Raw genomic sequence first — 24,446 nt, forward strand, 5'->3', positions numbered from 1 at the left:
GGAAGGGGGTTGGAGAGGTCAGAGGGAGGCCTGGCTGGACTTTACCGGGAAGGCAGAGAGCTCATGGCTGGAGAGAAACATCAGATACACAAGGAGGCAAGGAAAGGGCGAGGAAGGAAAGCCTGGACAGAGAACTCGGGAAAGAGTTTGGGGCCCAGTAGAGGGAAATTGGGAGAGCAGCAGACGTGGGTAAGGGAAGATGGAAGACAGGTTTTTGCTGTGACTTATGAATGCACTTCTTTGGCATTTTCTAGAAAGGTTTCTGGAAAGATATAAATAACTTCTCAGCCATTTTCAATGCTGTTTTTTTAAATGTGTCAAGACAGAGTCTCCAAGCAGTGTGCATTATCCCAAAAGAGCATCGCAGAAATGCCCCATGCAGGCTTCATCTGCACCATACTAGCTTATGAGCCTTGTGGATGGGGTAGTAGGGACAATAGGACCTTCTCCTAATTGGTTGTTATGCCCCCAGGACAAACTCTAAGTCTGTCTACTCCTCTTTCTAATAAAACTGTTCCAATCCCCCGTCTTCTCTGCTTGGACCCGCAGTGGCTTCCTAACTCCTGCCCCTCCAGCCCTGTTCCACAGGGCAGTCAGGACAGGAATCATGAGAGTTGACGTCAATCATGTCGGTCCCTGCTCCTACACCCCCAGACCTGCCCTGTCCACCATCCTGACTCATCTCATCACCGTCCATGCCACCTGGCCTCTGTCTGCTTGTGCAGCTCACTGGACTCTCTGCGGCCCCAGGGCATTGACACTCGCTGTTTCCTCTGCCTGGAATGCCCCATAGAGTCCTATCAGTTTAGCTCAAAGGTCACCTCCTCAGAAGCTGTCCTTTATCACCTAGTCACTCTCTGTAACATCACCCTGCTATATTTTCTTCATGACACTTAACACAAGTTGGCCCAAAGGATGGAGCATCCAGACCTCACGGTGTCTCACCTGAGGTGCCCTGGCTCTTCAGGGACATTGCAGTTGTCCCAGAAGCGGGTGAAGAATGAATAGGGGCCCTGCTGGGAGACGGTGCAAGCAGGCCCACAGCCATGGCCGTCCCAACAGGGGAGGCTGGAGAGGAAGATGGCAGGCTCAGGGGAGCTGGCTACAGCTACTGGAGCATGGGGACTTCACTACAGACTTAAAGGAAACAACGCCACAGGCTGTGGCCTTCACCGACCATCACTGCAGCCACAACCTAGACTCCAAGTTACACGGGACCTTCCTAACTCTGGGGATATTCAAGGTCCAGAGAGCCTCTGGCCAGAGAAGCAGGTGATTCATGTGAGTCACGTGACTCTCTCCGGGGCGACCAAAGCCTGGGCACTGGGTGGGTGGCATCACCTGCTGGGGGCTTACATTCTGCTAGGGATCCCAGATTGGATGTGGACCCTCAAGGCAGGGCCCCCTCTGGGAATGGCTTCTGTGCCTTGTAGGGTGTGTAGGAGAGGCTGAAGGTGGGCTCAGCGGGGGCAGGAGATGTGCCCAGGCCCAGGCCTAGGTAAAGCCTTGGCCCTGACCACAGCTGCAGTTAACTCCAGCTGTATGGGAACCTCCATCTGCTATCAGTTCCCTGGTTACCTTGTGATTGGGACTCGATTCCAATGCCTACCTCCTCTCCTAACACCCACTCTGGAATCCAAGCTTCCCCCCACCTCCCACTAGCACTTTATTCACCCATTCATTCATTTATTCACACAACAAACACCTATTGAGTGCCTACTGTGTGCCAGGCACTCACCCAGATATACTACAGGGAAGAAGGTAGACAAGATCTGTCCAAGTGTAGTATTAAAGGACGGGATTCTGAAGCCAAGCTGCCTGACTTCAAATCCTGGCTCTGCTACTTTCCAGCTATGTGGCCATGAGCAAGTTACATAACCTCTCTGAGCCCCAATTGCGATAACTATAAAATAGGGCTAAGAATAGTATCTCCCAACGGGGTCAGATGAGGATTCAATGCTTTGACACGTGTTGGAAGAGAGCTTGGCACATAGCGAATGTCCCACGGGGTTGTGATAATTAGTCTAGCAGTGGATGCAGAAAATGAACTGTAAACAAGTAATAAATAATTGCAGAGTATAGCTGGTGTTTTGGAGGAAATAAGCAGTGTGCTGTGGATGGGGGTCCAGGTGGGGCAGTCAGGAGGGTCTGAAGAGGTGGCTTCTTTAGGGTGACGCACGGAGAATGGAGGAAGCAGTCTTGGTGAGAAGAGAGAAAAGGCTTTCCAGGCAGAGGGGCCAGCAAGTGAGAGTCCCTGAGGCAGAAAATGGCTTGGCAGATGTCAGGAACACCAGAAGGCTGGAGGCGGGAGATGGGAAGGCAGGACGGGTCAGAGAGGCCAGCAGGGCCCGTGAACCACAGAAAGGAGTGTGGCTTCTATTCTGGTGCGGTGGGCAGCCACACGAGGTTTTTGTTTTGTTTTTCTAAGTTGTATTTTTTTGTTTTTTAGAGCAAGAGGAAGGGGGAGAGGGAGAGAGAGAGAGAGAACACCGATTTGTTGTCCCACTTATTACGCGTGCATTGGTTGATCTTATGTGTGTCCTGACCGGGAATCGCAACCTTGGTGTATCAGGAGGATGCTCCAACCAACTGAGCTACCTGGCCAGGGCTATAAGTTGTACTGAAGTGTATCATACACACACAAAAAGTACACAAATCATAAGTGTGCAAGATCACAAATTTTCACAAAAGTGAACACACCGGGGGACCAGCACTGAGGTCAATGCCAGAACACGAGCAGCACCCCACAATTCCATCCAAGCCCCTTCCAGTCACCACCCCATGGTAATCCCCATACTCATAACGGTAGGGAGGAGTTTTGCCAGTTTTTTTAACTTTCTATAAATGGAATCATACAACATATCTGGCTTCCTTCACTCAACATTACAATCGAGATGCACCCACCTTGTTGCGGACGGCAGAAGTTTGGAGTCCCCTTGGCTGAGTGCTATGCCATTGTGACTACGCTACAATGCATTTCACACCCAGCTGTTGCTGGCACTCGTAATCCATGTCTTGGGTGCACACATGCACAGTTTTCTGTTCATCGAAGGGTTTTTTTAACCTGAACTTGACAAGATCTCCCTTCACGCTCACTCCAGTTCCTGCATCAGCTTGGGGTGCTGACCCCCGGACCAGACCAGCCACAACTTCGTCTTTTGCTATTCCAGCAGAAGCCCATATCAGAGTGTGTCCTTTATGTGTGGATGGTGGGTGTAACAACACTCCCTCCCAAGCTGCAACCCCTGCCATTCCTTAGCCCGGGTGTCCGTGCGTGGAAAATGGGCGCTGTCGTCCTAACTGCACGTGGCTGTGAGGATTAAGTGAGAAATGGCAGTGAAAGCCCATGACCCAGGGCCCAGCCCTTCCCCCCTGAGGGGTAAAATGAATGCCCTTTCTCCTTCCTTTCCAGGTCCAGAAAATGAACGGAACACAAGGGCGCCCCCTGTGGGTGAGAGCGAAAGTGTATCCCCGGCTCGTCGGGGCGCTGCCTTCTGGATCAAGGCAGACCCCTCCCCTCAAGGCCAGCACGGACCCAGCTCTAAAGACCCGAGGCACACGGTCCAGGACCACTGCTGTCTGTGGCCCTGCGCTCTCCACCTGAGAACTTCATCCCTCTTCCCCATCCCAGTTCCTTCAGAAGGCCTCCCCGGGTGCCCACCACGGCTGCCCTCCTGGTTACTGTGCCCACTGCACGTGGCACCATCCCACGCACAGCCTAGCCTCCCCGCCAGACTGCAAGGGCAGGGTGGGACCTGTCCCCCTGTTCCCAGAAGACGGGAGGTCGCCCACACCTGGCACTGTGCCCACCGTCCAGCGGGGGCGTCTTAAACATCTCCTGAATGACTCATTCGCTCCTTTGGGAGAGAAAGCATGACCCCTAAGTGGTTAAGAGTCAGAGCTTTGCAGTCACACAGACCTGGGTGCAAGGGTTGGTTCTGACCTTTGGCTCTGCGACCTTGGGAAGGTCATTTCACCTATGAGCCTGTTTCCTCAAGTAAAAAAGTGGAGTCACCACGCCCCCCCTCCCCTCGAGGTCGTAGTGCGGAGTAAGGGAGATGAGGCTGGCCTATGTGCAGCCCAGTCCTGGTGGGAGAGGGTGATGATCCGTCCAGGGAAGGGGACACCTCCCGCGCTCCGCCTGCTTTCTCAGCGGTTCCTAGGAGGTGCGCAGCCTCGGGCTGTTTTACAAAAAAGAAACTGAGGCCCAGAAAGGGGACAGGATCATCCGGGTGCGGCAGGCTGGGGCTAGACCCTGCGCGCAGTGCTCGGCCGGCCTCTCGGAGTCCCCGCTGAGCGCACCCACCTCGCCCCCGGGCCTGGGAGCGAGAGGCTGGGCTGGGCCTCGGGCAGACGCGCAGGGCTCCGAGGAGCGCTTGGGGATCTTCGACTCAGACCCCGGCAGCGTCGCGCAGCGCCCGGAGCAGGCAGAGCGCCCGGGGTTGTCACTTTAAATTAGAGAGAGAGCGGGCGGGCGGGCGAGCGCCAGGGAGCGCGCGGCGGGCTCCTGGGAGCGAGCCCGACTGCGGCGCAGCTCGCGCCCGCCGCCCGGCCCGGCGAGCCCCCGGCCCGCGCCCCGCTCCCGCGAGGCGGGCGCCGGGCGACACTGCAGGGGCGGCGTTGCGGGCGACCGCCGGCCTGAACGCTGGTGCGTGCGCGCTGCGGGAGGCCGGCCGGGAACCCGCAGCCGGGAGCCAGAGTCCACGCGGGAGCCGGAGCCGAAGCCGGAGCCGGAGCCGGGGTGAGTACGCACCCGGCCGCCCCCCGCGCACGGCGCGCGGACGCACGCAGCGCCCCCTCCCCGCGCCGAGGACCCCCTGCTCCGCGCACTCCGCGCTCGCACCCCCACGCCGCGCTTGCACACGCACGCCGGGCGCCCTTCCCGGGCCCGGCCGCTCCGCGCACTGCGCACCGCCTCGCGCCCCGCACGCCCGTTCCGCGTGTGGACACGCGCGGCTGCCCCGGCCATTTACACGCCTCCCCGGCGCCCGCGCTGCGCGCACGCCCCTCGCCTTCGCAGCACGCTGGCTGCCCCAGTGCCCCCGTCCCGCTCCGCACGGTCTGCTCCCCGCACTCCCGCCCCGTGTACTCTGGGGTTCCCGCGGCGGGGTCTTCAGGAAATGCCCCCATCCTGTGAGGCAAGTCGCGCTCTGTCGCCAGGAGGCCCGGGAGCCCAGGAAAGGATCCTCAGCCGCCGTCCGAGGTCACCGGCCTGGGTGGGGGGCTTTCCAGGGGCCCCTCAGAACCTTCGACGCCGCTGCTCTTTGGGAGAGGAAACTTGCCCCTCTCAGGACCTGGACTGTAGATTTGGGGTGAAGATGGGGTGGGAGTGGGGCGCAACATGAGAACCTGGAGCCAGGCCTGTGGGTGGAGGAGCCCTGAGCCAGCGAACCTGATGACCCCCCCTTCCAGGGGCTGCAGAGGGACCCCACCTCTTCAGTCACTGAGGCCATCCCCGTCCCAAAGTGCCTGGGTAGCCTGCACCCTGGAATGTCAGCCTATCCCCCAGCTAGGGAGAGACGGTTTAGGAAGAGAGCAGCTGTTGTGCTTCCTGCTAGAAATGGGGAAACTGAGGCTCACCCAGATCAGGCAGGCGATCCAGCCCAGGTACCTCGGCCAGTCTAGAGAAAGGTCAAGGCCAGTACCCAAGCCCCCACCTTCCCAAGATGAAATCTTCCACAAGCAGCTTGGGAGAGTGAGGGCTCCCAGCCTGGGGTTCAGGCTTGTTCTCTGCCTCTTGCCAGCTCTGGTGACTGTGGGCATGTCATTTCCAGCACCTCTGTTTTCTTACTCATACAATGGGAAAAGTAGCAACTCCATCAGAAGGTGGCAGGGAGGATTTGCTGAAATAATACGTGGCAAGTCCTAGTGGTGCCCAGTAAATGCCGGCCACCACCACCCTAGTCAGTCTGTACTGTGGTTTCTGTGGGCTTTGGGGGATGGGTAGTAGGTTGTGGTTATCTCAGAAAATGGGGAGCACTTGAAAAGAATGTCAAACCTAAAGATCCTAAAGAGTTTCGCAGCTGGGGAGGTCAATGGCTGCCCTATCCCCACCCCAACCTTTCCCATTACCTGCTGGCCTCAGAGTAGGGGGAGGGGGAGCCAACACCTGGTGGCCAGAGATGTGGTTGGAGACAGTGAGCTAGGAAAGGAAATGGGGCAGGAGGAGCAGAGACATGGGTCCCATGCCCCTGCAGAGGCACAAAATTCCTGGAAAGCCATTTCTCTGACAAGCCCAGGAGGGGACCTTGACTGTGGTCAGATTCTGCAAGGCCAGTGGAAGTTCTTCCCACCCACCTCCACCCCCAAAAAGCCTAGTCAGGAGGTGGCATGGTGGCCAAGCGCCCAGACCCAGATCCATCACAGCTTGGCACCAATCCCAGTGTTGTTAGCCATATGCTGAGTGACCAGGGGCCCCAGCTTCCTCATCTTTAAAATGGGGATCCATTTATCCATTCAGTCATCAGATCTATATTGTGTGCCTACAGCGGGCCAGGCACGGTGCTAAGCATTTAGCATTTATTAGGTCTAATTCTTACAGCTTTAGGTAGGTATTGCCAGGTAGGTATGATTAAACCCAGATTTGAGCCTAGAGCTGTTTTTAATGAGCACACTCCATACAGGTTAGGGTTTGTGGCTTTGGGGCCAGAATGAATAAATTGGATGGGGAAGGGTGCCAGGAAGGGGGCATGGATCTGAAGAACTCACATGCAGGTTTGGGACAGCTCTGGCTCATCTCTCATCCCTGTTGAGCCCCGTTTCCTGTGTGTCAGAACCGGGGGAAGCTCCGGTCACAGGCTGCCCTGGCCTCAGATGTGCCTCGTCAGCATCCTGTTCTGAGCCAAAGCCGCAGCCCCTCTGCTTGGCAGACGTCCAGGCTGCTAGCAGGAGCCTGCTTGAGATGTTCTAGTGGGTGAAATGGAGCCAGGGGGTCTCAGGGACAGTGAGTATCCCATTAAGAAGGGCACTTGGGGCAAAGCCAGATCTGGCTTAGTCTCTGCTTACTGGTGAGGTGACTTTGGGCAAATTCACTGCCCTTCTCTGAGCCTCACTTTCCTCCTCTGTGGAGTGGGTTAATAATAGGATGTGCCCCATCGGGGTCTTTGGGGAGGTGAAGTCCTTGGCACAGGGGCTGTGGCTGTTAAGAGGCACTGGACTAGGCAGCAGGGATGTCTGCCAGGACCAGCTGCACCATTGCTGGCTATGTGGCTTTGGGCAACTCACCCTTTTTGAATCTCCCCTAGTTCATCTGAAGGCCTGCTTACAGGCTCACCAATGGAGATGTTTCCAGGGGCCATCAGGTTTTAGCAGTGAATGGAGAGGTGTGAGGTGCCAGGCCCTCTGAGCAAGTGCCCTGTCTGAGGGGGCAAAGCCTACTCAGCTCCAGCTCGGGCTATTTTATGGGGTTAGAGGGGATACAGACCCACTGTCCCCAGATCTAACTTCTAAAGGGAAGCTGGAAATTCTTTTTTTTTTTTTAAGAAAATCCATTTTAATGGGAAATGTACCAATTTAAAAATGTTGGCCATTCACTTTAATTTAAGAAAAGTGAAACATCTGTAGGCCAACTATGCTGCGCACATGATTCCACAGCTCAAAAGAGGGGCAAGGGGGCCTTTTTTTTTTTTTTTTTTAAATATATCTTTATTGATTTCAGAGAGAGGAAAGGAGAGGGAGCTAAAAACATCAATGATGAGAGAGTCATTGATCGGCTGCAGCCCGCAACCCGGACATGTGCCCTGACCAGGAATCGAACCCTGATCGCCTGGATCCTAGGTCCATGCTTAACCGCTGAGCCACGCCCGGCCAGGCAAGGGGGCCTTTTGTACAAATTGTCAGGCCAAGACCACCGCAGCTAATGTTTACCAAGCCCGACCATAGTTACTTCTCATTCCACCACCTAGCACCCTGGTAGGGCAGTCAGGAGCCCCATTTTACAGATGGGACAGCCGAGGCTCAGAGCTAGTAAGGGGGCTGATCTCGCCTCCCTCCTCTCAGGTATATGTGCTCTGGCAGCTGCCCCTTCACAGGGCACCGCTGGGAGAACTCCTGGCCTGGGTGTGCCTGGAGTCCTTCACCCCCTCAGTGAAGTCACAGCTCTAGGCAAAGGAAGGAGGAGGTTGTGATGAGGGCAGGGAGGAGGCAGGTGGGCAGTGTGGGAGTCCGGGGTCTAAGCTGGACCAGCCTTGGAGGGGTGGGGACCTTGGACAACCAGAGGTCTGATCAGCAGATTCTGTCCCCAACCACGTGTACTTGCCGCAGGGGCATCCCCAGTCTACACTGCTGGCATTCGCCTCCGCAGTGTGGCCCCACTCTTGCAAAGTCAGCTTGTGCCAGGTGAGCAGGAAAGAAAGCCGCTGGCATTATCAGGTTCCCAGCAGGGCAGAGGCAGGCTGGGACCCGCGTGCTCACATTAACATGCATGTTTCAGTATGTCCAGACTCCCTTCTGCCAGGAACTAGGGCCACCTTGGGCTTGTACACAGTGTCCTATTTGGCCTGCACATTCTCAGGAAACTTTTGAAACCATGTGCCTGCCTGCAAGTTGGGCACAGAGATAGGAGCATGGAGCCAGATGGCCTGGGGTGAGCAGTTTCTTACTGTGTGGCCTGGGGCAGATGACCTTACCTTCACACCTCAGGACTCTCCTCTGCAAACCAGAGATCAAAATAGTACCTACCTGTGGGGTTGCTAGGGGATTAAATAAGGTAATATATATGTAAAGTGCTTAGGGCTGCGCTGGGGTGTAAGGAGTGCTTGGCACGGTTAGCTATTGTCATCGTCATCTCCAGCCCAGGTCCCAGGAATGAGCTTTCACTTGGAGCCAGCACCGCCCTCCCATCGCCATGACAACCGCATCTCGGGGAGGGGCGGGCATCAGCGGGGAGCTGGGAGCGAGGAGCCGTCTGCCCCTGGCAGGGCCTCTCCCTGGGCCCCGGTCTGCCCTGCTCTCCGGGCTCCCACCCTGGGACTTGAGGCGAGTGTTCCCATGTTCTGGATAACGCTGCCTGGATCAAGGCACCTCAGCTTCTTAGCTCCAAAGCCACAGACTGGGGAGAATCCCAGGATTCTGGAAAATGCCCAGGAGAATGTTCACCCCGGTCCGAAAGGGAGCCCACAGAATGCTCCGAGGGGTGACAAATAGGCTAGCCACGGCAAGCTTTTTATTTGCACTGTGCATGAATGGTGTTTACATGTTTTATGAATTGGTGCAACATTTCATTTAAAAATCAAGAAACAGCACATAAACTATCCAGGCTTTTCTTTAAAGAGCCAGAAGTTCCAGCAATGTGGGGTTGGCATTCCCGGGAACAGAAAGGCACTGCCCTTGATTGGCAAGCACTCTGCAGTTCTCCCCCGCCCCCGCCTCTATTTACCCCACCGCGCCTGCCTGCGGCTCGCTCTCTGAGCCACAGAGGCTGGGGTAGGGCTTACCCTGTCCTTCCCTGTCCCTTGAACTAAGACGCGTACAACTCATCCCGGCTTCCCCTTTCCAGCACCATTTAGAATATGTCTGTGAGCCTAATTTACTTCTTAGCAACAACAACAATAAAGCGATGAGCAGTCCCTGGGTTTAGGTAATGGCTTGTATGAGCTTCCAGACCTTGGAGGGTGGAGGATGGGGCGGGGAGTGCATAGGATGCTGCAGAAATGCAGCCTTTCCTTTTCCACTTCAAACAAAAACATTCAAAGAGCAGCCGTGGGTCACTTAATGACTGGAAATGCGTCATTAGGTGATTTCATTGCTCTGCGAACATCACGGAGTGCACGCACACGCAGCTCGATGGGCTAGCCTGCTGCACACCTGGGCTACACACCTGTGCAGCCTGTTACTGTACTGAATCCTGTAGCCAATCGTAACATGTGCTGTGACGTCATGACAGCTATGAAGTCACTAGGTGATAGGAATTTCAGCTCCATTATAATCTTATGGGACCACCCTCGTATATGCGGTCAGTCGTCTATGTGGTCCGTCGTAGTGCTTAATGAGCCCCCCAGGGGCCTGCTGTAATGAGCAACAAAAGTTGGTGCTGGTCAGCCCCGTGTAGGACAGAAGTGAGTCAGGGGTGCCAGAGTTAGCAAATACAAATACAGGATGCCCAGCAACTTTTGCGTTTCAAATAAACAATTAATGCATTTTTAGTATATGTTCCAATATTTGGACGTAGTTATACTAAAAACGAATCTGAAATTCAAACGTCACCGGGCGTCTTGTGTTTTATCTGGCAACCTTAAGCTGAAGTCTTAGTGTGCTTAAAGAAAGCTTTAGGCACCATTTTTAAAAAAACACTATTTAAAAAATCACCTGCTTTTGCCCAGGCCCAGCTGAGTGTGAGCTCTGGATGACACTCTGGCTAGTACTCAGGAAATGAATAAATAAATGAGTCTCAGTTGTCGTCATTTGAGACACATGTGGCACATGGGCACCAGGGAGGCCAGGGCACAGGGTTGGGGTGGGGGACCCTCTGAAGCCCTCTTCTCTGACTGTGTTCCCTTCTAGTTTCAGCCACCGCAGCGGGCATCATGGCCGTGGACGTGGCAGAACACCACCTGAGCGGTGAGTCCCAGCAGCAAGCATGCCATCTCGCAGGACCCTCCCACCAGGCCTGGGGTGCGGGTATCAGTGGGACACCCATCATGGCCCTATTTTACTGGTAAGGACCGTCAGTGACTTGCCCAAGGTCACATAGCCTTGGGGACACGGGGCTAGGACCAGTCTGAAATCTCTTCATCTTTCTGCTCCAGTGGACTCTTCTGTGGAAGTGACTCCCTCCACTTGACTTGAGGGGATCCTCAGGAGGCCCATGTCCCTCTGCTCCCTAAGGATGAGCCTGTGACATGGAATCCACTCCCCAGGGTCATTCCTGGAGCCTCTCAGGTAGCCAAGTGAGAGGAAACCCAGAAAGGTTGATGTTAGATCCACACAACATTAAAGTCAGAGATCACCCAGACCAGGGATGCAGCTCCCGCCTTCCCCGTGTGCCTGGGGGGCACCACTCCTCACCATTTCTTCTCCTTATGTTTCTGTGCTCATTACAGATGGGGTAAGGGAGGCTTAGTGAGGGAAAGGGTCAGTGAGTAAGTAACAGGGTCAGGGCATGAGCCCAGGTCTCCTGACTGCCAGGCTGGTGTTCTCCATCACTCAGCTCCTGCCCTAGCACGGCTCCCAGCCCAGGGCTGAGCTGAGGGGTGCACCAGGGACCACCTTCCTCAACCCCCAGCCAGGGATTCTCACCTGCAGGCTCCCAGGTCTTGGACCAAGTCCTGGCCAGGCCTTGGGCAAGTGATGAAACCTTTCTGAGCCTCCACTTACTTATCTGTAAAATGGGGTAGTGAGGCCTGCCTCAAGGACTGCTAGGAAGATTCAGTGAGCTAACCTACCCGAAGTGCCCAGAAGCACAACTCTCCCCCAGCTCCAGGTCTTCGCCCATGCTGTTCCCTTTGCCTGGAGTACTTCCCTGCCTCTGCCTGGCTGAGTCCTAGGATCTGCTGTGGAGGTTACAAGCACAGATCTGGAGCAAGATTGGCAGCGAACATCTCCTCTGTCCCTCAGCTTCCTCATCTGTGAAATGGGAAAAATAATAGAACCTTCCTCACAAGGTTGTTCTGAGGACTCAGTGGGTTAATACACATGAAGTGCTTGGAACAGAGCCTGGCAAATAGTAAATAGAAGGGAACCTGTTGTAATTCCAGCTCCTCCAGGATCCTCCTCCTCATTTCTGGTCTCAGTCTAGACCTCACTTCCCTTGGGATTTCTTCCCATACAGCCCCCAGGCTGGTACTCGGGAAATGAATAAATAAATGAGTCTCATTTCATGTCACCTTCCTGAGGCTTTTCCTTTCATGCCCTGGGCCCTCCCCCCCTTTTCTGTGCCCTAGGGCTCTGGTTTCAGTCCCTCATTTCCCTGGTGTCCGCACTCTCAGAGGAGTCTGGCTCTGCTTTGCACCTTGCTGTGCCCATCACCTGTGCCCACCCACCTGCCTGCCCCCTACCAACATCCAGGCCCTGCTGGGCACATCTCAGATGCCCCTCACTCTCCAGTTAAGCAGGTACATTCCCATCCTACCCCCCTACTCACCAGCCTCCCAGGACTTGCCCTGACCTGGCAGGGCTGGCCTGGGGCCCACTGTAGATATTTGTTGTGGTTTTATTTAGACCACAAATTACATTCCAGCCACCAAGTCAGAAGTAAATAGGGTTTGCTCCCAGCCCCTGCATCCTTATGTCTTGCTTTTCTCTTTCCTCCCTGGTCCTCCCAGCCCTTGGCCATTCACTGTGTGATTTTTACATCGAAACCATGTGGTTATACCATGTTGGGGATTGATGTTTTTCTCTTAACATTGCCTGAAATGTTTCTCTGCATGGCCACAGTGACATTTTAATGACCTCACTTGTCATTCTCAAAGGCCAGTGACATTCCCTTGGAAGACAGCATGAGCGCCGGGGTCAGACCTCCAGGCTGTTTCCAGATTGCCGCTGTTATAAATGCAGCCTCGATGACTCACAGAAACTCGTTGGGATTTTTCCCTTAGAATAAATTCCCTGGGTGGCACCACCAGATGGGGAAGTTTTGTGGCCATCTCTTTTCCCGGAATAAGGAGACTGGGCCCAGAGAGGCTAGGTGGCCTGGACTTTTCACCCCTGTGGCCTTGAGCCCATAGACAGATGTATTCTTTCCCTCTCCCAGCCTCACTTCTCCTCTAGAGAGTGCAGGTAGGGACCTCATAGGGTGCTGAGCGCTGGCTAAAACTGCAGGCCGGGCCCTGCCCTTCTCCAGAGCATGTTTAGTGTAGATTCTGGCTAAAGTTTATTGGGCTCAGGACAGTAGGGACAGGCTGAGGCCTCCCACTGCCAGAGGGGCCACCATTGCTGTGTGACTCTTCCCTATGTGACTGGGCTTCAGGGAGCAGAGGTGAGGAGCCCCTACAGCCCCTAACGACCACTCCCTGTCTCCTACTGGGCACTCCGAACGCTCTGGGCTTTGTACGCCCCCTCTTCTTCCTGCCCTTGACCCCCGGTCCCTGTGCCCCGGCCTAGCACACTTCTTGTTCCTCCATAGCTCAGCTTAGGTGTCCCTCCAGGAAGGGACAACCTCCTCCACCTCCAGGAAGCCCTCCTGGGCTGTTCCCATCACTCTGTTTTGTCCGTTTGCCCATGCCACCCCCAGACTGTGAGCTGGGCCTGGGGCTGACTCCCTCCACAAGGTGCTCACACACAGTAGGTGCTCAATGGATGCGCCATGATAAATATCCACCCCTGAGATGCCCTCCCCACCTCTCTTTGTCCTGCTACTAGGGTAGAGACCCAGTGGGGCAGTGGTTACCACTGCTTGCTCTGGAACCTGGCTGTCAGAGTTGGAGTCCCAGTACCACCCCTTCCTGGCGCTGTGACCTTGGGCTGCGTGCCTCGGTTTCCCCATTTGAATTGCGTATAGAGGCAACACTGAGAATGGTTTAGAGAACTGTATTTGCCAACAGTGTGACCTTCTGCAAAATGAATCCCACCATCTCATTGGCTCCTTTTTGGGACGGCAAAGCCAGGTTTCCTTTTACCACGTACGGTACTGCCGTGTGCCAAGCGTTGCGCTAGGCGAGGACTCACCCAGCATGGTTAAGGTGGTAGTTAATTACTATATTTGGGGTCAGTGAGGCTCAGATAAGGAAAGCTATTTACTTATCAGTGGACAAACAGCATTTGAGCATCTGGATTTGTCCCCAAGCCCTGCATAGCCTACAGGCACCTCTCACTTCTGGCTGAGATTTTTTTTTTTGGTCTTGTAACAGCTTGATTGAGAAAATTTGCATACCATGAATTTACGCACTTAAAGTGTATAACTCATTGGGCTTTAGGATGTTGTGTAACCATCAGCACAAGCAACTTTAGGAGCATATTTATCTTCCCCAAAGAAACCCCATATTCCACACTCCTCCCTACACCCCCCCCCCCCCCCCGATAATCACTAATCTACTTTCTGTCTGTGTAGATTTGCCTATTTTTGGGACATATAAAGAGAATCATAAAACATATGGTCTTTTGTGTCTGGCTTCTTCCACTTAGCAAGATGTTTTCAAGGTGCAGTCCGAGGTTCATCCATGTCGTAATATGTATCAGTACTTCATTCCTTTTAAAAAAAATTTTTCCCATTTTTAAATTAATTAATTATTTATTTATTTTTCCATTGCTTTCAGAGAGAGGGGAAGGGAGAGAGAGAGAGACAGAGAGAAACATCAATGTGAGAGAGAGATACATTGATTGGTTGCCTCCCGCGTGTGCCCCAACCAAGGCCGGGAATAGAGCCTGCAACTGAGGTACATGCCTTTCGCTGTAATTGAACCCGGGACCCTTCAGTCCACAGGTCAATGTTCTAACCACTGAGCAAACCGGCTAGGGCTAAAAAAATTTTTAAATTGATTTTAGAGAGAGAGGAAGGGGGAGAGAAAGAGAAACATTGATGTGAGAAACATCGATCAGGCCCGGCCGGGCGTGGCTTAGCAGTTGAGCATCGACCTAGGATCCAGGGTTCGATTCCCTCAGGGCACATGCCAGGATTGTGGGCTCAATCAATGACTCTCTCATCATTGATGTTTCTGTCTCTCTCTCTCTCTCTCCCTCCCTCTCCTTTCCTCTCTCTGAAATCAATAAAGATATATTTAAAAAACAAAACGAAACAAAAACATCGATCTGTTGCCTCCCGCATGCACCCCCGAACATGCAGCCCGGGCATGTGCCCTGACCAGGAATCGAACCGGCCACCCTTCAGTGCATGGGACAAGGCTCCAGCGAACTGAGCCACACTGGTCAGGGCAGTACTTCATTCCTTTTAATAATATTAAATTATATCCCATTGCATAATATTGCACTGAATATCCACTGAATAATATTCCATTGGATATACTATATTTTATTTACCCATTCACCAACTGATGGACACTGGGTTATTCTAGATGAGGTTCGAAGCAAAAATGAGATCCTTTTTTTGTCCCCAAAATTTCCTTCCTCTTTCCCCAGACCCCAAAAGGCTGCTTTGATTATCTGGAAACAAGAGGTCCTCTGAAGGGTGAGGTCCAAGAACTCAAAGAGGCAAGAACAGCCCTATTTGTTTAAAGCCTAAAGAATATTTAACCACTGTTCACAGCTCTTCACCTGTTCTAGTCGGTGTCACTCATGTAGAAATGTGTGTTTTTATGGGAAAGGGGGTAAAAGCAGAAATCACAGAGCGTGTCTCGTTCCACACTGGTTCCCCAGCCCCTCGCCCCCGGCCTGCCACACAGAAGGCACTCAGTAGCTATCCTTTTCAGTGAGTAAGTAAGTCAGTGCTAAGCCACCTGCTCCCTGAGTGGGGGTCTGTGACCACCCAGGGGCCCAGGACCTACTAACTAATGAGGGACTGCTTTTGCCTTGTAGTCATCAAGAGCCCGCCCGACTGGGAGGTGGGCGTCTACGCGGCGGGGGCCCTGGCGCTGCTGGGCATCGCAGCTGTGAGCCTGTGGAAGCTCTGGACGTCGGGGAGCTTCCCCAGCCCCTCCCCATTCCCCAACTACGACTACAGGTACCTTCAGCAGAAGTATGGCGAGACCTACGCAGAGGCCAGGCAGAAGGTGAGGCTGCCCCGCTCCCACTCCCGCAGGTGCAGGTGCGGCCGAGCTGTGGGCCCCACGCCTGCACCGTCCCCTCTCAGCATCAGCCTCTGCCCCCCCCCCCCCCCGCCTCGCTCCCTCCTGCTCATTTCCCCCTGCGAGCAGGAGCCCTTCGCCTCTTCCATACCCCGGCCTGGCCCAACGCACACTTGTTGAATGAATGCATGTTGATGAACGAGTGAGTGGATGAATGGTTTCCATTTTAAAAACCATCCTGTGAAAAATATAGGAAAATATAAATGAGAAGAAAAACCTCTGCGAAATGACCCCACCCTGAGGCAAGCAACAGTTAACCATTTTTTGCCCTGGCCAGTGCTGCTCAGTGGTTAGAGCGCCGGCCCGCGGACTGAAGGGTCCCAGGTTCAAGTCCAGTCAAGAGCCCTACCTCAGTTGCGGGCTCGATCCCTGGCCCCGGTCAGGGCTCACGAGGAGGCAACCCATCGATGTGTCTCTCTCACATCATCACACTGAGAGAGAAACATCACGTCGATGTTTCTCTCCCTCTCCCTTCACTCTCTCTGAAAAAACAATGGAAAAAATATCCTCAGGTGAGCATTTAAAAAAAGTCCTTGCCAACAACAAATAAAAAAATTTTTCAAAAAATACAGTTAACAGTTTTTTTTAACTTAACATTTTGACTTATTTCTTGCCAATATTTTTCATCTACCCCCTCGGTCTTTTTTCCATGCATAGTCTTTACGCAACGGGTGTCATTTCTACTTAGAATTTCATACCTCGCTCTTTTCATCTCACGTATAGCTGAAGCATTTCCCCATGTCGTTGAGCACCCATTATAAATGTCATTTTAGGGTCCGCGTAACATTCCTTTTCATATATCTGCCATGATTTACTAAATGCCATCATGAATGATGCCGTGAGTGTTTTATAGATAAAATGTTGTTTTCATTGGGATTATGTACTTTGAATAGATGCCCAGATGTGGACTGTCCATATTAGGGAGTACAAACATGTATAGGGCTCTCAGTACCTATTGCTGAGTGTTTCATCATTTGACATTTGGTGGAGAATTTTTCTAACATGATGTAGATCCCAGAGAGCACAGCCGGAATCTAATACCAGTACAGGTCCCACATGCTCACTCATTTGGGGTTTTGGAAAGGACCATTTCTCACTCTGTTGGGGGCACTGTAAATTGGCACAACTTTTTCAAAGAGCATTTTGGCGACAAGTGTCAAACGCTTTCAAAAGGGCTATGTTCTCTAAGTCAGGATTTTACAAGAGCTACTTAAAGCTGCATTATTTATATTTGTGAAAAAATAGAAACAACATAAATGTTCAATAGTAGGGGAGTTGTAAGACAAATTATACTATCCACTCAATGGAAAATTGGGGAGCAATTAAAAATTATGGTAATGAAGACTATGCAGCAACATGGAAGATGCTTGTGGTGCAGAGGCTTTTGTTTTCTCAAATCTTAAGGTCAATTTAGACAAAAGAAAAATTTGATATTAGAGTGAGTGTTACCCAACGTGAAAGTTTCCTCGTGTTGCAGACATTTTGGAAAACTTCCTTTGAGGCCGCTCGATCATCCACTGAGCAGCAACACTCTAGCAGTCTTACCCATTCCGCTTCTGGTGGACACCTAGATTGCTAACTAGCCTTCCTTTTTATAAACATCACTGCAATGAACATCTTTATGTATGGAACTCAGTCCATATAAATAAACGTTTTGAGAAAACGCTCTCTTACATCCTGATTAGAGAGAGAAAACTGAGTGATGTGAAATAATATTAAACGAGGACCTTCTGAACTAAGGCACACCCAGTTTTTGCAGAAGGGGAACTTGGGGGTGCCTTGAATGAGCAGGGATTACAGTATCTCTTTGCCATCTCAACACTGTTGCCCTTGTGATGCTCCCATGTCCCTTTTTCTCACCCCCAGAGAGTGCCTGCCTGGAACACCCAGCGGGCCAGCACTCGGGGGCCACCCAGTCGCAAAGGCAGCCTCAGCATGGAGGACACCTTTGAGAGCATCACTGAGCTGGGGCCTCTGGAGCTGATGGGCCGGGAGCTGGACCTGGCGCCCTACGGGACCCTCCGGAAGTCCCAGTCAGTGGACTCCGTCAACTCCATCTCCTCCGTGAGCAATAACTTTGGACAGGACTTCACGCTGGGCCAGGTAGAGGTGAGCATGGACTATGATGCCACCTCCCACACCCTCCACGTGGCCGTGCTGCAGGGGAAGGACCTCCTGGAGCGGGAGGAAGCCAGCTTCGAGTCCTGCTTCATGCGTGTCAGCCTGCTGCCCGATGAGCAGATCGTGGGCATTTCCCGGGTAAGTGGAGGCTGCAGGGCCTGGCAGAGGTGTCCTCCCAGGCAGGACGGTCAACAGAGCCAGGCAGGATCTGAGGAGGGCGCTAGAGAGTAGGGTTGGATGCTGATCCCAGAACCCAAGATAGTAACTATAGAGAGGACGGGGGACAGCCAAGAGGCTAGTTTGGCCAAAGGAAGGAGAGATGGAACCAAAGATCGTGAAAAGCCTGAATGCCAAGGTCACGATCCAGAGGTGGGCTTTCTCCCGTGGGGAAAGGAGCCCTCGATTCTCAGGCAGGCGATTGGGTGGGTAAGGTATCTCCCAGGGAGCAGCGTGAGAGGAGCTTCCCACGCCCAGGCAGTCCCCGAAGAGTGCGGTTCAGGAAACCTGGAGGTGCTGGTGGACTCATTCCCAAGAAGGCATACTTCTTATATCCCAGCTCATCCCAGCGAGTGGGCACTGCCCCCGGGCTGGGCAGCCCCCCAAGCTTCATGCGAGGTGCCAGGAAGGAGAGCTCCTGTCTTTAAATATCACCAGGCAGTGACTAAGGCAGCCCCCCACAGAAGGGGAGCAGTGCCCGCGAGTGCACCTTCCCAGGGGCCTGCCCACAGCTTCCTAGGGGGGGGCCAGTGGCACCCACCAGGCAGCACTGGGCTTGGAAACGAAGTCAGCGCAGCCTTGCCTAGTCATTCCATCCGTCTGTCCATCCCGCAACATTCAGACAGCCCTGGGCCAGGCTCTGTGGTAGCTGGGACATCTATGGCTCTCAACTCCGCAGCAATTATCCATGCTCGCTGCACGCCTGGCCCAGGGCTGGGCTTGCACACATGTGAGCGAGACGGAGACCAGCTCAGCTAATGCATCACTAGTCTTCTGTGGAGCCACGGGCACTCAGGATGGGACCGAGTTGGGGTCAGATTGTGGAAGCTTTGAATGCCAGGCTGCTAGATTGGCCACCACTGAGGGGAGAACAGGGGGACTTTTAAATCATCAGGGCTGAGCCACCAAAAGAAGGATTGGCATTGGGGTTGTGGGGACAGCAGAGCCAGGCCTCTAGCCCAGGTCCCAGACTCCCCATCCAGTGCCCTCCCCCTGCCGGGGCCGACAGGACCCTGGCTGCCACCCCCTCCCCAGCTTTGAAGCACCCTCCGTGGCCCTTTCTCTCCACAGATCCAGAGGAACGCCTACTCCGTCTTCTTCGACGAGAAGTTCTCGGTGCCCCTGGACCCCGCCGCCCTGGAGGAGAAGAGCCTGCGCTTTTCCGTGTTCGGCATTGACGAAGACGAGCGCAACGTGAGCACGGGCGCCGTGGAGCTGAGGCTGTCGGTGCTCGACCTGCCGCTGCAGCCCTTCAGCGGCTGGCTCTACCTGCAGGACCAGAACAAGGCAAGTCGGGGAGTGTCGCACGCGCACCCTTCAGAGGGGGGCCTCCCCTGTCCTCCCCAGCAACCGGAGCACCAGCATCTTTAGGAAATGAGAGGAAGGGACCGGAGCCACATGCAGGGAGACTCGGTTTACCGCATGCAAGTGAAAAATGCCCTGGCCACTGTTCACCGCTCCTCTGCGGCTCCTGCCTCCAGCCCTGTAGCTCTGCTCCTATAGAGCTGCTGTGAGGGAAGCCCTCCTCTGGCCCTGACCTGAGGTATTTCCGACAGAGGCCAAGCTGAAGTTGCCTTTATAAATGTAAGAGTGCTTGGGGAGCATTATTGTTATTTAAGCAAATGATCTATTAGTTCCAGGCCACTTGGACCTCTACGTGCCACTAACACAGAATGTTTTTCCTTGGCCTAGAAGGAAGCAGCATAACTGCATTGGGAGGCTGCATTTGATAGGCAACCTCTGGCCCTCCTTCCAAGGCAGGACCCACATGGTGGGAGGGAGGAATGGTGCATGCTTGGTGGAGTGGGGAGGAGGCGGCCCTTTCCCAATCCCACCAGCCTGGTGCCCTGATATGAGGAGCCTCAAGAACAGCAGCTTCTCAGTGTAGAAGGGAGCTTCTGCTTTTCCCTGGACCCGTCAGGGAAAGACTCCAACCTGTCCTCCAGGCCACCGACGCTGTGGGCGAGATCCTGCTGTCCCTCAGCTACCTCCCCACAGCTGAGCGCCTCACCGTGGTCGTGGTGAAGGCCAAGAATCTCATCTGGACCAACGACAAGACTACAGCGGGTAAGGCCCTGCTGGCTGCCTGGCTCCTCCATGGGTTGGTGGGAGCTGTGGCCCAGCTGCTAAGCCCTGGGCACCTGGACACATCAATAGATGTGGGACACAGTGCCAGGCTCCCCACCCCTGGTTGTGGCTGAGCTCAGGAGCTATGCACAGTGGGAAGATTAATCTAGCTAGAGAAACATGGGAACCACAGAGGGAAGCAGGGAACCAAGATGGGCACCCACTTCCCAGAATTGGAGTTCATGGTGGAGACTCCATCCTCAGAGATTGGACTGCTTTCCAGATCCCAAACCCCCAGGTAACTGAGGACAGAGGCCTGGGGGAGTCCAGCCTACTGGAGCCTGGGGGAACCCGGGGTCCAGGCAGGCACAGCAAGGATACCCGGTGGGCGGCAGGTGAGGACAGACGGAGACGTGTCATTTCTGAGCCTCGAATCGTTGAGTCAAACCCTGCTGAGTGGGTGCCGGTGACTCAGAGCTGACGTCTGCGCTCAGGCCATTTATAGAATGAAAAGTGGTGGGTCTGCCAAGTCCCCTGAGTATCGTGTGAGGGGAGCATGCTTCTGGCTGGGAGGCTCGCTGCCCGGGTCCAAAGCCCAGCTGTTCTCAGCGTGTGAGCCCCAGTTTTCTCATTTGTCAAATAGGAAAGAAAGAAAGGACCAATGGCAGGACTGCAGGAGATAGTGGCCGTAGTGAAGGTCTAGGCAGGTTAGAGCCAGTGGGCCACTGGCATGGGCAGGGCTGTGCCGTGTAAGTGTGGCGCTGGCCCTCACCTCCAACCCTCGCCACCCAGACCCCTACGTCAAGGTATACCTGCTGCAGGAGGGGAGAAAAATGAGCAAAAAGAGGACAGCTGTGAAGAGGGACGACCCCAACCCGGTGTTCAACGAGGCCATGATCTTCTCAGTGCCGGCCATCGCCCTCCAGGTGAGGGGGGATCGGCGCAGGTGGGGGCGGGGCCAGGCCACCCCTGCCACTCTGGGCCACTTCATCCCTTCTCAGGGCTCCTGCAGGTGCTGATGGTTGGCCTCAAGCCATGTAGTCAAGAAGCATTTATTAAGCACCCACTAGATACCAGTCCTATGGGGGGTGCTGGGGACACAGGCACTGCTTCCTTGGCGCTTACAGGGGACAGGCAGGAAGGTCTCCAGGCAATCCTAACCGCCTAAGAGCACTCCAGGTGTGTGTGGCCAGGGGTGTCTTCTACAGGAGGGCTTAGCTCAGCTGACATCCGGGGGAAGACAGTTCCTGGTGGAGTTCAGCCCTAAATCTCCTGAGGTTCTACTGCAGAGGCTCTGCTGAGCTCCCTACACCCCCACAGCCTTCAGGAGGTGACCCCCTCCCAGCACAGATTTCACAGACCAAGGGTAGGGGGACTGCAGAAGATATGGCCTGGGCCGTGCCAGTGGTCCTGCATGCATGCCTCAGAGGACAGAGAACTCACCACCTCCCCTCACTACCACCTTCCATCCTGGGGTATTCCTGACCGTGAGAATGTCTTTTTGTGCTATGAGCCAAAAGCTGCCTCTTAGCCCAGGGGCTGCACAGAAACCCACGAATCTCCCCTCCAGGATACACTGTCTACATTTGAAAGCCCAGAGTTGTGCCTCAGTCTGGGTGTCCCTAATCCAGGCAAACATCCCAGCATCTCTGGGTGGTCCTAGAGACTTTGCTCTGCCACCCTCCTGGGACAGGCTGCCCATCTGTCCCCTGCTTCCCTCTGGGCGGTCCTAGTGCCACTCCACCACAGCCTCCAAGGGCCACAGACTTCTTGGGACCAGGGGGAGGGATGGGGGGTAGGAGAGAGGTCAGACTGGGCTCTAATTTCAGCTTTGCTACGTTGACCTCAAGCAAGTTCTTTCTCTTCCTCCGTTGCGTCCAACCTACCATTGTATTAGGAGGAACAGCAGACGTTCTAATGCTCTGGGTACAGGCACCTGCCTAAGTGCCTTACAGTTTAACTCATTTTGTTCCCAGAACAGGTAGGAACTACTATTATCACCATTTTACAGATGGGAAAACTGAGTTAGGAAGAGCCCAAGTCACTGTCCAAGGTCATGCAGCAAGAAGTGGTGAGGCGGCATTTGAACCGGGGCCACCTGGTGCTGCCCTGTGTAGGGAGGCCGCACCAGAAGCCCGTGGGGTTAGGCAGAGCAGAGGTGAGGGTGCAGGGGGCTGTGCCTGGCACCCTGCTGGGGCGCAGGAGCCATGGAGGACCTCTGGCACGACCCCTGGTCCCCAGCACTCATGTCACTTCTTCCCTAGGACCTGTCTCTCCGCGTGACAGTGGCTGAAAGCAGCAGTGATGGCCATGGGGACAACGTGGGCCATGTCATCATCGGGCCATCAGCTAGTGGCATGGGCACCACACACTGGAACCAGATGCTGGCCACACTGCGCAGGCCCGTGTCCATGTGGCACCCTGTCCTGCGAAACTAGCAGCCAGGGCAAGGCCAGGGTGGGCACTGGAGCTGCCTGGAGCCTGGCGAAAGCTCAGGGGTGACACCCCTCTCCGTTGTCCAGCTGGAGCCATGATGCTGGGGTCCCCGGTGGACTCCCCATAAGCCATCTTGGTCCCCCTGTCGAGACTGCAGTGGAGAAGGGGCCCAGGTCTCCCACTGAGGGCCAGCTGTAGCTGGGCACTGACCACCCTTCTCCCATTTTGAGATCCCCAACAGGTCTGCCTCTCAGCCTGGGGTGCCCTTGGCTCTCAGAGCTCCTCATGTCCCACCCCAGCTGGGAGGCTAGCGCCAAGCTGGGCCACTCACTGGAACAGAGCAAGTCTTGGGGGCCAGGCATTGTGACAGGCACCAGCAGGCATGACACGAACCAGATACAGACTGAAATGCCGGGAAGACAAGATCCCCTGTCCTGGTGATCTGCTCAGTGCTGACCAGTGGCCCAGCCAGGCAGACTCGGGGAGCGCTCTGAGGGCTGGGGGACAACATGGGAGCTGTGGTTTGAGGGGCAGGGAAAGAACTGAGAGTGTCTCAGGTGGGCGGCCCAGCCTGAGCATGGCAGGGACATGAATTTCTCTGCACATAGTCCTCAGCCCACTGTGGGGGACACAAGGGCCTCTCTCTGGGCAGGAGAAGATACCCAAAGACCAGGCCAAGCAGAGGCCCACAGGCCACATGGGACTCTTGCTGCACAGCCATTCTCTGCAGCCTACTCCCTTGAACCACGACTCTTACAAGGCCCAGAGGTCCCAGGCATTGGCTCCACAGTGTTTGTTGGGGTCCCTTCAGGCCACGCCCTGTGGGGAAAAGAGATGTCTCAGCCTTGGGGGACTGCTGGGCTGTGGGGCGGCCAGAACACCGACTGTAGGGTGTCTGTGGTCAGGAGACCCTTGGGCTGGGCCTTGGAGGGAGGGGCAGCCTGAGCAGTGGCAGCAAAGGACAGTCAAGGGGGGTCAGGACGGACTGTGAGACTGTGAAGGAGGTGGCTGCGGAGCACAGTGTCCTAGGGCAGGTTCCCAAAGCAGACCCTGAGCCCAGGCTTCAAGGGCAAGGGTGTGTGGGGAGGGCTCTCAGGAGAAACCTGTGAGGGAGACAGAAACCCAGAAACCGGGGTAGCGAGCAAGTTGTGGCTTCAAGAGAGTCTAGTGCAGCCTGATGGGGAAGCTCAGAGTGTGAGAGGCACCCCAGCGGGGTCCTGCCCAGATGCAAAGGGGCTGGGCTGTCACCCCCACACGCATTATCTTTGGCTTCTGCCCCACCCCCAGCTGGAGGAAGGGTCACCGGTGGAGGCGGCTCCCACCCACCAAGGCAGCCCCAGAGAAGCAGGCAGCTGTGCACCCTTCACACCTGAGGGCCGGGTGTCCCTGCCGGTTCAAAGGGATGGGGCTGGGGCAGTATCTATAATATGTGGCCACCCGTGGGGAGCACATGGACTCTGGCTGCCTCTGGCCCTGGTGAGCCATGGAGACCCAGGCCCACCAGTCATCCCCACTGGTGTGGCTGGAGGGGGCGGCTGGAACACCGTGGGAGGCCCAGGACAGCACTGGGACTAGAGGCAGGACTGTGGCTCTCCCCACCTGGCCCAGCCATGGGCCTGCCCTGAGGCCAGGCTGCCTACCCAGTGGCCAGCACCAGGAGGTCTGCTTGGCCCAGGCCAGCATAGGGCCTGGGGACACACAGCTGGTGAGCCTCTGCAGCCTGGGAGACCCTGACTCTTCCTACCCCAGTGGCTGTGCAGTGCAGACCATGACTCCCCCTCCCCTCCTTTCCTTCCCTCTAACTGCATGACATGGTGACTGTGCACCTGGGATGGGCGTGGTGGGGACTGAATATGCTGACTGGAATGATTCTAGAACCCAAATAAAGCTGGGGCAGGAAGGAGGGGGCTTCCGGGAGCCCTGCTCAGCCCG

General features: G+C 54.9%; 1 protein-coding gene across 1 annotated transcript; it reads left to right on the forward strand.

Annotated features, from left to right (window-relative positions):
* The first annotated feature begins 4,453 nt into the window (after window positions 1-4,453).
* SYT12 (synaptotagmin 12) lies at window positions 4,454-24,446 on the forward strand. The gene is made up of 8 exons (XM_081154258.1): window positions 4,454-4,741; window positions 10,501-10,557; window positions 15,406-15,599; window positions 17,541-17,933; window positions 19,083-19,298; window positions 19,958-20,078; window positions 20,871-21,004; window positions 22,343-24,446. The coding sequence occupies exons 2-8, from the start codon at window positions 10,524-10,526 to the stop codon at window positions 22,514-22,516; spliced, it is 1,266 nt and encodes a 421-aa protein (XP_081010384.1). The 5' UTR covers window positions 4,454-4,741; window positions 10,501-10,523; the 3' UTR covers window positions 22,517-24,446.

This window comes from Miniopterus schreibersii (assembly GCF_964146895.1).
Source record: "Miniopterus schreibersii genome assembly, chromosome: 12".
Classification (NCBI taxonomy): Eukaryota; Metazoa; Chordata; class Mammalia; order Chiroptera; family Miniopteridae; genus Miniopterus; species Miniopterus schreibersii.